General features: G+C 35.7%; 1 protein-coding gene across 1 annotated transcript in view; it reads right to left on the reverse strand.

Moving 5' to 3' along the window:
- LOC149285911 (voltage-gated inwardly rectifying potassium channel KCNH7-like) overlaps positions 1-14,774 on the reverse strand; it is a 123,910-nt gene that overhangs the window by 31,075 nt on the left and 78,061 nt on the right. The window contains exons 6-7 of the mRNA XM_089494636.1: positions 6,759-6,973; positions 2,117-2,542 (exon numbers count right to left, since the gene is read on the reverse strand). Coding sequence (XP_089350762.1) covers positions 2,117-2,542; positions 6,759-6,973 — 641 coding nt within the window. The remainder of the gene's footprint in view (positions 1-2,116; positions 2,543-6,758; positions 6,974-14,774) is intronic.

The following is a 14,774-nucleotide window of genomic DNA, read 5'->3' on the forward strand; positions in this document are numbered from 1 at the left end:
GGCATCGAAGATACGAAGGAACAGTAATAACGTTGTAGGGTTCTTGTTCTGTTAGCTGTTTTTGGTAATCATAATATCTCATTAAAACGCCAGAAACAAGAATGTTATATAAATTATTGTATATTCTTTAAACAGATTTACGGCATACATCTCATCAGCGTTCTACCACAGTGTTTCTATATTAACTATGGTGAAAATTCTGAATGTTGTTGGAGTTAAAGATAGAACCACAGCATTATTACATTAACCTTCACTTTACAGACCATCTCAAGCCATATACCCCACGGCTGCTAAACACGTGGTCTTACACTAATTCCCTATTAAGAGGTCCTGCCTTATTGGTCACAGAAATAGTTTATTTTTTGGATCTACTCATTGGGTCGATGTTAATCTTATTATTAGTCTTTGCATTCTATTTATGTTCTAGTACAGCTTCACTACCTACCTATTCTACTTTAGCCACCCCGCACAAACCCTTCCTTACTGGCTACAAATGTTTCTCATTCACAACTGGGTCAATTTCATCTAGTTGAGACGGGCACAATCTTGCCCCTCTTTCATCTTTAATCCCATTGACCCCCCCCCCCGTTACCCTCTTTCCTTCTCCATGCTCTAACTTTGCTTTTCCCTTCGTCTCTCCCTATGAAAGGAGACCCTGTTGGAAATTTAGATTATAGACCCGAAATCTTGTTATCCGTTTTTGGACTGTTTGATGGTGAACCCAAGATGCCCTAATGTAAAATTTTATTTTAATGTTATATTTGTGTGATGTCATTAAGTATGTTTAAGATCTTAACTATGAAAATGTTCCAGGCAGGAAATATTGAAATTCCTTCAGCATTTTCCATAGGCAGAAAACATTATTATTATTTTTTTAAATTAAAATGGTTATTTTTCTATTGAATATGCATATTATTTCAAATTCTGAATGTTAAGCACATCAGCTACAAAGTAAATCAAATACAGATTTGTCCTATAATTATACCCTGTCATACAGCCAGAAATCCACCCTCGAGACATATTCATTTCATGATTTACAACCAACCTTAAAATAATTATCGCTTTGCATAATCAGTTATAGGAACAGTTGCCTTTGGTCCAGCCTCAGGTTTCTTTAATCATTTTAGGAAACAGATCTACGCATAATATTAATTTAGTTTCCATTAATAAACAGATATCCATTTTTTTTATTAACAGAGCTTCGGGAATTACATCTTTTTTTTCTAGTAGCTTGCTCTATTGGCATTTTGTGATGCTTCATTCAGCAAAACGGTTACGATCCAGCAAACAGTGTAATTTGTATCGTTAACATGAATTCTTGACCAGTTAAGCATTCTACAATTTGAGAACATGAGATGATCTCAGATCGCAAATTGTATCTGAAGAATCAAGAATCTGAGGTTTGTGGAGCCTACTTGGAAATAGATTGACTACAGTAGCTTTTCACACCTGGTACTATCAGTTCACCTTCACCACTCTGACCCAGATAACTGTTAAGCAACGGTATTCATGCCGTCAGAAAACAAAGCCCATCTTTTTTACAGAAATGACTTAGATTCTGTATTTTTTTCTTTACCATCTACATAAAGTGCAACCCAGTAGAATGCAGGGATCATAAACTCACAAACGTAAGTCAATTGCTTAATCAAGATGCTTAGTACATGATGCTTACTGTTATAAGTTTATTAACAGATCCTCTTCTATGAGATTATACAGCCAGGTAACTGAGTCATTTTTAACACTAACAATTCAGCCTCCAAAATAAAATCATATATTACATCTGTTCATTATCATTGGCTGATGATAAAGGAACATGAAAAATTATATTTATAACGGCAGAACTTGGTCCATTCTGGAGCAATGTTAGTAAATGTAAAGCTACACACATCTTGTTAAAAAAACAATATAGATCTTTGGACCAGAACTTTAATATTGTATTTTCTTGTGTATAAATTAATAAATTAATATTCTTTTACAAGCAAATAAAAGTGGGAACTGGTATCAACTTAATGATAATAAAGTTTTGATAAAAGACACAAAATTAAATATGGAATCCTACAAGGAACTGGAAAAATAAAATGTAAAAATAATAAATAATACCTGGAAAAGCACCCACCTCGTCTGAGCCAGATCCAAAAATAAGAAGATCAAAGGGTATTGCTGCGACCATGTCAATCAGGAACCAGCCTTTAAAGTAGTGAATTGCGATCCTCGCGGGATCGCTGACGACTTCTTCATTCTGATTTACGTAAGTGGTTCGGAAGTTTATGAGAATATCAATAAGAAACATAATATCTACAATTAAGTCAACAACATTCAGGGGGTTGCAGGAATATCCACATTCGCGTCTTTTCTCTTCTTCTCTGTCATTGAGTAAAAAGGCAGCTGAGTAAGGGGTGAAGATGGCCGTATAAATAACAAGTAACAAAATTAACCAGTCCCATACTGCTTTAAAAGGGCTATAGTGCAATATAGTAAACTTGTTGATACGAGGTGCCTGGAGTTTGTATTCTGGTAAGACATCAGCTCCCAGGGACAGAACCTGTGAATAGATAACAGACGCTAGTTATGAGAAGCTAAACAAATACAATATGCCTTATTGGAACAAGTAAGGGGTGAGGGAAAGGTAGAGCTATCTTTTACAGCTAAAATTTCCACCCAACCCACACCAAACAAGGCATTATTCATACACCATATATGCTTGTATATCTTGTATATCTCAACCAATCAAAAGAACTCGAATGGAGCTTTAAAGATAACCAAGTGAGACAGACATTTGACATCAAAATGATTAAAAGTTTCAGTATCAAAGACACTGGACAAAATATTGGATTCCCATCACATTACAAAAACTTTACAGAAGATTTTCTACATTTGATTTGAGTTCACCCTTGTAACTAGACAAATTTAACCCATAACTAAATATTTTGTTGTTTAATGCTCATGTGCAATTATTTAATTTAATATGCCATTAATCTATTGCCATTCTCCACAATCTTCTCCCAGTGACCTAATTAATTTCCAACTAACCTAGATTACTGCCTGCTTTTTCCTCTACATGAATACCACTGGACTAACAAAGTTCTTAACAATTTACCGTTGTGAACATAGAAACTTCACGTATAAACAGGTGAGTCCAAAATGTTTATAATTCAGAGGTTCTGTGGGCTGATTTTTTTAACTGGTTTGACTGGTTGAGGTGTTGATTTACGAGACGGGACATAAGGTAATATTTTCATTAATTAGCTTGTTTAATTATTCTTTACTGTGTGAAATGTTATCATTATATTGAGCTTTCCATTAAAGTCTGGCCTTTCCTTTGTGGTTCCAATATCATTTAATGCATACGTTCTTTGAATTTTTATTAAAACTATCTCAAATATATACAGTGGGGTGTGTGTATATAGAAAGGCTAGGACCCCAATGATCTTTTTTCTTGATATCAGCACCTACAGGGGATTGCTGAGTTTATTGCTCAATGCAGCTACAAACCCAACCATAGTTATTATGTTATTACATAAAGTAATGACATATTTTATATACATAACACAACCTGATGGAAGTCGGAACTGGCCAAATACTGCTTTTGATTGAAAAGTTGGCTCTTGGCAGGCTGATTTCTTTAAGATGCAATAGTATTGTTTTGTGAAGGCTCATTATATAGTCTTCTCAGACTATAAAAGTCAAATGTTTGATTTTTTTTTAGCACAATAAACTTTTAAAAAGTTCTAGATATTGATAAGTGAACAAACCTGTTAACTGAATCGTGCATCCCATTCGAACATGAAGGTATTTTGCAAAAATATATATTTAATGTTATATATAGAACATTTAAGAATATCAAGAGTAGCATTACACTAAAGGTTCTACTAAGCAAATCGCCGTCTTCTAGGAAATTTAGTACAAAAATCTTTCATTGAAATGTGTCAGCTGCTAGTGACAATATGCTAATTAGAATCCATATTTAATTCATTAACATGACAACTTTAATGAGAACTTTCTACATTTGTTGAATTAATTGTCGTGTTTAAAGAACTGTCACATTCGGAGCCCAGAAGAAAATGAAAGAGCATGTTTGCATGGAACTGTGAAATTCATTTGAGACACAATTCAGCCGCACATCCTCAGTCTTCCATCAATCATATTTGCCCTGGATGGAAGGAAAAGTTATTCTCTGATACGTGTCTCTGGTTTTAGGAATTAGCATCGAAAGGCTCAGTATAATAAGTCATTTCATTAGTCACTCAGGTATATTGTTATTCACAAACCACACTACACTTTGTCCACCGAGCAGATGTCCTTTTTAATGATTTGGGACACCGTATGACAGAAGTTAGCTCACTAAAACTCACAGAAGTGCTTAGTGCATAAAGCTGTCAGTCACCGTCATGTTTCACTGTTTGAATGTTGGCAATACGAAAACATTTGAAGAACTTTGATTGACAATGCTAATTTCCAAGATGAGTCACGTCAACCGAGGTTTCTACATTTCTGTGCTGGTCAGACCATGAGATATCATGGGTTTTCCCATTTTTTATTATGTAATGTGAGTATTATTTGTACAGATAGTATATTAAAGGGATATCTAACTAAAACCTAACAATTTAAACATGTATGGGGAAAGACCAAAGACTGATTAAGGTCTGAATCTCTACATCAGGAAAACTGGGTAGACCAGATGGACCAAATGGTTCCATACACCAAAGGGTATATTCTATCCTCTTATGTCAAATCTGGTCCTCTTATGCTAAATCTGGCCCTAGGTCTAGCAGCTAGTGCTAACTACTCAAAAAAAAAGTTTTTTCATTAAATTTCTTTATCAGTTATTTCTTAAATAAGACAATTTCGTAAACGAGCAAAAAGTTTGAAAATAAAATATAAATATTGTAATTCATGAAAATGGCAATGGGCCACATTAATGTACAAAGATATATGGATAATGTATTTTCTAAAAAGTAATTTTAAGAATTTAAAGAAAGTATTCATTGTGGGTGAATGGAATTGCTCTACATTCTATTTCTAGAAAATGATTACATTGCTTTCCCATGGCTGCCTCAATCTTACTTGTTATTTTATGCTGATATACGTTAATGTTGTAGGATGTTACATACAGTAAAGACTGCCACCTAGCACTAGAATTGATATTCTGTGTCTATATTACCTATAGAGTTTAATACTTGTAGTGACATAAACCAATTCAGCCACTGAAATAAAGTTTAAGGTTTGCCCAAGAGTAACGAAATTCAGAGCTTTCTCCTTCATTTGTTCCTCGTTTTTGGACATTTGTGTGAACTAACGAAATTGACAAATGTGCCTAATAATCCAAATGCACAAGTCTTATAGAAAATATGTTGCTAGTGAGTACAAAAAATAACATTTCTGTAAATCACTAATGCTCTTAAAACATGAGATTGCTGGCACCGATAGCTTGTTGCCATACAAGGTAAAAATGTTTTTTGGAGAACACCTTTATTGGTTTTAATTAACTATTACTAGTTAAATATATGCATATATCACTTACCACCAAATGGTAGATCTTAGAGGTTTCTACAACCAAAAGGTAATAATTATAAGATAATTGTACCTATTAAAATTATACGCATCCATATGTACCTTAATGATGGAAGAATGAGAACAACCATTCTGTTTGGTACAATATTTCAGCATGATTGTATCTACTGTCTCACATGCTGCTATTGCGTCTTCCTACTGAGCTCTTACTGACCTTGAATATCTCTGTTTTTGGGCAGGAAAGATCATCAACTACAACTCAAGCTGAGTTTGTATGTCAGATTCAGAATAATTACACACAAGGGGTTTAGGCTTTGTTTTATCACACATTGCCTTCTGCAAAACTGCCTTGTCTAGTTATCATACATCCCTCGCTACTTTAAACCTTTATACTTCCTACAAAGGATTACATCCTTAAATATGTTTGTAGTTTAAATTGTACTACCCGTTTCTACTTATCTGGAACATGGGTGTGTTGGCTAAGTTGTCTCTCTTGTGTATTTTATATAAGTTATGTATCCAATTTATGGACAGGGTCTGCAGAAGTAGATGCACTGCTCAAGGTGACCCTGATCGGTTTATCAGGGAATGCATCTGCATCTTTTCCAACTGTAAGGGAAGCCCTGGCATCACATGTTTGCCCTTCGGATGAACTGAAGGATTTGCCCTCAGTCAGTTAAGAAACGGTTCTCTTGGATCTCACTGTCTGTTTTTGGATGAGCACTTTGGACATTTTTATATGAGTTTTTTTGAGATACAAAAGGTAATATTCATATTACCCATCAAGAGGTTATTTTATCATTTCTACATCAGAGAATTTATATATAAAAGATTTGTGAACTTTGCATTTGAAGTATTGGGCAATATGACAGACGGAAACAATATATGTTTGCTGACGGAAACAAATTTTATTTATCACAAACCAAGTAATTAAGGTCAAACACACATTTCATGTGCATCTGTGAGAAGCGGTTGCCTTTCTTATAATCTGCAATATATCCACAACACAACCAAAGTATATTACTACAAGACTAAAAAAAGAACCGATATTTTGATTTAAAAAAATACACAAAAAGTGATGTAGATATAAGATATGTAATAAAAACACCTCAAAGTAAAGCAGTCATTTTGCCACCCACTTATATTAGATTTGGTACAAGAACTTAGTCCTCGCTCCCAATAATAATGCCAAATGTTTTCCAACCTCCCAAGGGCCCCACTGCCATCTACCCTCTGATCAGGCTTACCTGTGTAACTTTTTCTGTAACGTTGTGGGTTCTTTCCTTAACTTTGGGTGCTATTATGGTTTTCTCGGAAGATGGTGGGGATGAGGCCTTTTTTTCATTTTTTATGTCTGTAAAGTTTAAGGTAAGTTGGGGGATTTTGTTGATGGTGCTGTATTTGTTCAGGTTTGAATCAGATGTTGAGCCGAGCAGGCTGGATTTGATATGATTAAAAGGGCCTGAAAGCAGTTAAAGAAATATGTGATTAATGCAGGAAAGAGAAAAAATAGTAAGATTATAAACACTGAATGAGAATGGTAAAGTAAACAGCTGTCGGCCATGACAGCTCCCATTGCCTTCAGCCAGCCTCTGGATGGGTGATAACAATAGTGCCGGATGTGCCACATGGTTGGGAAAAAATGACATATTGAAAGAAATGACACAAAGAACACACACTTCTGGATAAATAAACATTCTACAACTAGGGTTTGTCAAATGTAAATTATGGTTAAAGCATTTATCAACATGTATGTTATCATGGGTGGCCCAAGAGTTTTCAGGGTTCACAGGAAAAAAGGGGAAGGCTATAGGGATGAAATAATTCTACTATAGTGAAATATCTTCATGAGGAGTCATACTTGTCACCTCCACCAACTGAGGTGGGCCCTTACACCAATGGGAGCCCTAATCAACTAATTGTTCTTTTCAAATAACATTGCAACTTCTGTATAATTAACATATATGTCGTAGGGCATCCTACAATCCAATGGGGTGCCAGACCCAAGGACATTACTACTGCTTACCAGGTCAACACTGGAAGGGGGAAATGTGCCTATGCACTTCTATGGTTAATCCATGGTGTGCCAGCTCATTGAATGCGTTATGTGAAGGGCCGTGTTCAGATATTAAGCACAGGTTGTGCTGAACAGTAAGTGTGGGATGTAATCAATAACTGTCTGCGGCAAGATGTGCTTCGCAATTTCAGAGTGAAACGACGCTTTGTTCTTCTAAGGAAGACTAAACTCAACATCTCATAATCTCTCATCGATGGAACGTGCTGCTTTTAGAACATACTTAGTATATTAAACAGATATGGTTAAACATCATCAAACCCGGACCCTCTGCAACTACCACTCTCTATATCCTTTCAGGAATTAAGGGGCCACTTTGTGGCGTTGTGATTCAGCTGAGGGCAATCCAAATGTTTATATGATGCATTTGGCCTGTCCTTATAGGAATTTGACGGGAGCAGCTATTTTCACTTCCCTTTCCCATGATCTGCATGGATTTTACTCCCCATTTAGTTATTCCTCCCTTTTTTGTAAAGCTACTGCTCCACTTTGATGGTCACTGCTCCTCTGCTTTTAAACTTTTTAAGTACCTTCAAAATATCATTATTTGAAAGAGAAGAAAAGCCACAAGCTAGTAACTAGTAATTTAATCAAATAACTTGACTATGCTAAACATTGTTAATGTGTCATTTCACTTTGTGGGTTTAAATATATTTAAGAAATGAAACCTTTAAAACTAAGTAATACATAATACAAAGTGCTTGTTAATTTATTTTGTTAATTTTATTTTTAGATCAAGGTTTCTTTGTTTTCCAAGTTTTAAATTATAACATAGCAATGGAAGATGTGTGTGATGTTATGGTGGATGCTGGTAATGTGTCTTATAAGAGGCCCTAAAAGATTAACCCCACTGGTGTAGGGCTATTTTAACCGAGGACATCCCACAAGGCAATAATGTTTTATATTGTTTGCTACAAAACATAATTTTTTTAAGATGAGTCCCAAGTGAAATGGGAAATAGGGACGTTGGAAATTGGATGGGATTACTATACAGTGACTTCATCCTTTTTGGGTGTATGTATTCATTTTTAAGTAAATCTTTTTAAGTAAGAAAAGTGGCTGTGTTTTGAACACCTGCACTGTACAGGTGTTTAACCCCTTCGAGACAAAGGCTGATTTTACTTTTTGTACCCTTTGTGACAATGGCCTTTTTAACATTTCTGCGCTGCTTGTGTTTAGCTGTAATTTTCTTCTTTCCCGTTTACTGAACCCACACACATTAGATATTGTTTTTTTCAGGACAAGAAGGGCTTTCTTTAGATGACATTGTTTTGATTGTATCATATTATTTACTATTAAAAAAATTATAAAATATGGTGAAAAATTTAGAAAAAAATGACTGTTTCTAACTTTTAGTTGAAAAATCTTTTACTCATCTATAAAAGGTAATGAAAAAACCTGCTAAATAGATTCTACTATTTGTCCTGAGTTTAGAAATACCCAATGTTTTTATGTTTTTTTGCTTTTTTCTACCCATTATGGGGCAATAAGTACAGGTAGCGTTTTGCTATTTCAAAGCCATTTTTTCCAAATCTGGTAATTCTTCCCCCCATGTGCCATTTCGGGTATCTTTGAACCCGGCCAATGCAATTTACCCCATCAAGTCATATATTTTTGAAAACTAGACAGCCCAGGGTATTCCAAATGCTAGTATTTTAACTCTTTCCATGCACCATATCTACCACCAGTCTTTGTCAAACTTTATGGTAGTCATTTTTTGCATTTGTTTTGTCATACACATTTTACTTCAGGTATGAATTAAAATGTTCTAGTTTATGTCACTATCACAAAACACCCCAATATGTGTTCAGCAACATCTCCTGAGCGCAGCGATACCCCACATGAATGATTTTGCCTGGCTGTTTGGGGGCAAAAGGGCCACATTTGGGGCATGCGCATTTTTCAATGTTGAACTTTGGCATTTGGGGATCCACTGCCCATGCCCTATTTGGTACATCTTTGAGCCGGGCCATTTCAGTGTGCCCAATAAACCCATATATTTTTGAAAACTAGACACCCCAGGGTATTTCAAATGCTAGTATTTTAACTCTTTCCATGCACCATATCTACCACCAGTCTTTGTCAAACTTTGTGGTAGTCATTTTTTTGCATTTGGTTTTCCACACACATTTTAATTCAGGTATGAATTAAAATGTTCTCGTATATGTTACTATCACAAAACACCCCAATATGTGTTCAGCAACATCTCCTGAGTACAGCGATACCTCACATGAATGATTTTGCCTGGCTGTTTTGGGGCAAAAGGGCCACATTTGGGGCATGCGCTTTTTTCAATGTTGAACTTTGGCATTTGGGATCCACTGCCCATGCCCTATTTGGTACATCTTTGAGCCGGGCCATTTCAGTGTGCCCAACAAAACCATATATTTTTCAAAACTAGACACCACAGGGTATTTTAAATGCTGGTATTTTAACTCTTTGCATGCACATATTTTACCACCAGCATTTTTTCAAAGTTTGCAGTAATATTTTTGTGTGTGTATTTTTCCCACACACACCTACTTTATGTATGAATTTACAGCTCCTGGTATATGCCGCTGTCACACGACACCCCATAATGTGTTCAGCAACATCTCCTGAGTGCAGTGATACCCCACATGCATGGGTGTGTCATTTTTTGGGGGAACTAAAAGGCCACATTTGGTACGTGTGCATTTTTCTAATTGGAAATTAGATGTGTGGCCATCCTTCCCCCCGTGTTAATTGGGACGTTGTTGAACCTGGCCCATTCAATTTACCCCATCAAATCATACATTTTTTAAAAGTAGACACCCCACGGGCATTTAATATGCCAGTATTTTAACTCTTTCCATGCGAGAATTGTTTTAAGCTAATATGCTAATTTTAGGACTTGCTCACAAAAATATATTTTTTATATATATATATATATTTTTTTTATTTTATTTTTTTAAAAAATTTAACATTTTTTTTCAACTTGGAGGTTCCCCTGATAGTGACATCAGTGGGAAATGATTTTTACATTTTACTGTTTTTTTACTATTTTTTTCTAATTATTATTAATTTTATTTTATTTTTTAATTTATTTTTACTAATCACACTGTGATTAGAAAGCTGGGCTCCATTGACTTGCATGGTGAATGCAGTACCTGTATTCAACCTGCAAGTGGAGCCAAAGTTCTCTAGATGGTCTGGACTATCTAGCGAACTTTTAAAATTTGTGGTTCCTGTTACAGGACGGCGGCCATCTTCCTTGATGGCGAAGATTGCCGGCAGCTGCGGCTGTGACCGCTCTCCGGAGCGGTCACAGCCCATCAAAAGGTTAGTGTTTGGTGTCGCTGGATGCCTCCTGATCGAGGCATTCCAGCGACACCATTTAAGTTTAGGAGGCGATCGTCGATCGCCTCCTAAACGCTTTTAAAACGGGCGTCCGCCGCCATACAAAGTATGGCGGATGTTGACGCCCCGTGGAGGGGCCAGAGATGGCCCCTTCGTGCCGATCGCGGCGTTGCTGAATGCCTCGAGGTCGAGGCATTCAGCAACGCTTTTTGGGTGCAGAAAGCGATAGTAGATCGCTTTCTGCACCCGTTTAAAGACGTGCCGGTCCTGGCACGTCAATTGTCGTAAAGCACATGCTTTTCCGTGCCGTGCCAGGACCGGCAATTGTCATTAAGGGGTTAAACACTTCATTAGAATTTGTCCTCGTAAGACAAATATTACCTTCCTCTGGTTTATGCAAATTGTTGATCTGTTTTGCATAACATTCAAGGCTGTAAATGAATGAATGTGAAATCTCTGGGAGGATTATTTGTAAAAAAATAAAAGGTTTTATTTTCTTATTTGCATATTGCAAAAAACATTGTGTCCAGTTGGTTTTGGCAGACCATCAGAGGTTTGAGTACATATATTACCATAACATATTACCTAGCAAACATTTTAGTTTGGATAGAAATGTAGGTACTTATTATTAAGCGACCGATAACTAGGGTATTTCCAATGAAATCCTGAAATTAATTAAATACGTCTCGCATAACACTGAAAGGTGCTCTTACAGCTTGGGTGTCTCATAAAACATCACCAGATCAGTGCCGCATCATGTAAAGAGACATAAAATAAACATATCTGCCTTATTTCTTATTCTCAATGCCCCTTGTCGCTTACAAACTAAATTAAAAAGTTTATTGGTGTACTAGAGATGCTTAGAAACAGAGTCCCGCCATTCTTCCGAAGTCATCTCCTCTGTATTACATCACAGCAGTCTGACCTCCTACAGCCGCTCTCATTTAGAGCAGAGCATTGCAGAGGGAACAAATTAAGGTTGTGAACAAGAAATTATTATTAAACAGGAATCCGTTTAACACATATACAACGGTGTTGGGAAAAATGTCTAGGTGGAATAGTACCTTTAATTTCTTAAAGTATGGAGGGCAACATCACTTTATATATATATATATATATATATATAAATATATATATATATATATATATGGGTTTTCTCAGTAATTTCTTGTTTGTATGAAAGAAAAAAACTGAGGGTAAATGCAATATAAAAAGGTGCATTTTTAGATCAAGGATTAACATATAATCACTGCCATCTTGTTCAATCAGTAATATTATTGTTACAGAAATATAAAGCTTTTAGCTAAATTAATAAAATGTCTTACTTCCTTTGAATCGACATTACGATTGTAAAACGTGACTCAAAATAATAGTAGCAATGATAAGGGTAAGCAAACATGAAATTTGTAAAAAAGAACTAAGAAAAACATGAATTAAAGAGCCTCAAACTATCTATAAAGTATACGGTTGTACAGTGTTAGCCGTTTAAAGTGAAGGAGAAAATCTGGTAAAGATGATTATTGGCTAACAGAATTATAATAGATTGCAAGCTTTTGAGACTGCTGTCTGAAGAAGAGACCTAGATAGTCTTGAAAACTTGCAATTTATTATACTCCTGTAAGCCAGTAGAGGCATCATTTTACCAAACTATGTATAAGAAAGCCTAGATGTCCCCTTTATGTCAATGATGTATGTTTTTGTTGGGTTGGTATATGTGAGCTGATATCATTTTAAATGATTTCACAGCCAATATTTCGTCAGCCCACCTTTATTTAATGATAATTAATCAGTATTCCTCAAACCAAACAGGTATGTAAGCATTGTGGAATTTGTGGTTCTCTTAAGCGTCTGTATTTGCTCCCATTTGTTGAAGAATATGTAAAAGGCAATTAATCATACATCCAAGGATATTACACAGCCGCCATGTATAGACTCTGTAAATTATTATTTTGGACCATAGATTTAGTGATGCATTAAACTTAATGTATAATGTTCCCTACCCATTATATACAAAATTAAATTATTTTTATTTTTTTCTTTATCATTATATAATGGAGATGTATGGGGCTCTACAAAATGTAAGCTGCTTTTAAAAGTATATTTGTTTGGGAAATATAACAAAAATAAAATAATGCTGAAATGTAGCTTGAAATGTTTTCTGTGGATAATAATAACAGCTTTTGATATCACAGAAGTTAAAGGGATGATTGACATCATAAAACATTCAACCAGGAGATTAGTAACTTCATGAGAACAGGAAACAAATACCCACAATGGTTAGTAAGCATACAATGTATCACTGCATTATAATCATACACAGCATGCACACCAGCAATTTCACAAAGAAACGCCACTGAGAAGCTTTTGCCACAGGCTCTAATTCACAACAGCACTGTAAAAAAATGTTTAAAAAGAGATTAGTAAATAAAGTGAGATTTCGCCATTTGATGTCGATTGGGTTTCAATAATTAGAGCAATACACATTTATGATCTATTTAACCCCAATGCTTCTGATATGTTCCAATTTTGCAATATGTCAAAATAAAACCTGTTCTACGGGGTACAGGAACGGCCATCTGGCACATTGGGGAAAATGCCTGGTGGTCACTGCCCGACATCGCTTCATATGAACCACTCTAGCGGCCGATCAGGTGCTGTAACGTTCAGCAACCAGCTGGATATGCCTGGCCGTATACTATGTGAGCATAAAGGTGTCATATCCAGCCCATGCTTACATCATTGGGTGACCAACGTCCTTCAAGTGCCATTGCTGCCTTTTTTATCTCCAGTCTGGCCCTGGTGGGGTATACGCACCAATTCTCCAGATTAGTAGACACTAAACTGTTTTGGCAACCCTAAATTCTTTGTTCCCCAATTATTTTAAAGGTGATTGAACTCTTAAGTTCAGCTCTTGTATAATGTAACTCAAAAATAGAAATAGTTAATGCTTTTCAATTAGACTCAGGCTAGTGAGAGTCCCATCACCTTCCCCTTGCAAGAAGGACAAATCTCTTACTTCTAGGAGACTACAGGTCACGGGGTTTCAGAGCTGTTATACAAAGCTTCAAATAAACTATTTATTTTTGTGATAACTTAAAGAACATCAATAATCACTCTATATTATAGATCGTCTCGTGATCCCATCTTTGTTAAATGTCCCAAACATCTGGAGATGGTCCCAAATTTAGATCCATCATCCCGTAAATCTGCGTTGTGTTTTAAAAAGGCTTAGCTGGCAAAGGGTAGCAGATAATTCTCCAAAAAAGACATATAATTTTCTTCTAAAATTTAAAGTAGTATTTTTTGCCTGATACTTTATTTTCTGGAACATAAGACAAAAACTTGGAAACATTTCTTTTTTCTGATATTTTACATTGAAAACTTGGCATATGGCAAACGATTTCAGTGGGACTTGTGATACAGAATAGGCATGCAGGCATATCTTAATGCTAATGTAAGAAACCATACCCCCTGACATCCAGGAATGAGAAACTATTTTTAAGGAGACAAAAGAGGAGTAAATAAAGAAAGGTGCCAATTTAGTTATTTCAATTTATGTCTTTGGTACTAGAGGGGCTAGAAGTGTATTACAAAGTGATACTTTGGCAGCAAAAGAATATATTACTACCTGCAAGCCTGTAAGGAATAAAAAAGTCAGTATGTACATTTAATTTACTTCAATTCACTTTCAGAATAACAGTTTTCTGCATTTTCACCAACAGCTTTGCAGACGAAGCACATTAAAGCTCTGGTATATTAGACAACAGAATTTTGGATGGGTGGCGAGAATTTGCTACGCATCCAAAAAAAGACAAATACTGGCTCGTTAATGCACCAAGTTATCATAGGGTCAGCATAAGCAACAGGTTCT

Source organism: Sceloporus occidentalis, unplaced genomic scaffold, assembly GCF_023333645.1.
Source record: "Sceloporus occidentalis isolate IW3139 unplaced genomic scaffold, rSceOcc1.0.p SCAF_74, whole genome shotgun sequence".
NCBI lineage: Eukaryota > Metazoa > Chordata > Lepidosauria > Squamata > Phrynosomatidae > Sceloporus > Sceloporus occidentalis.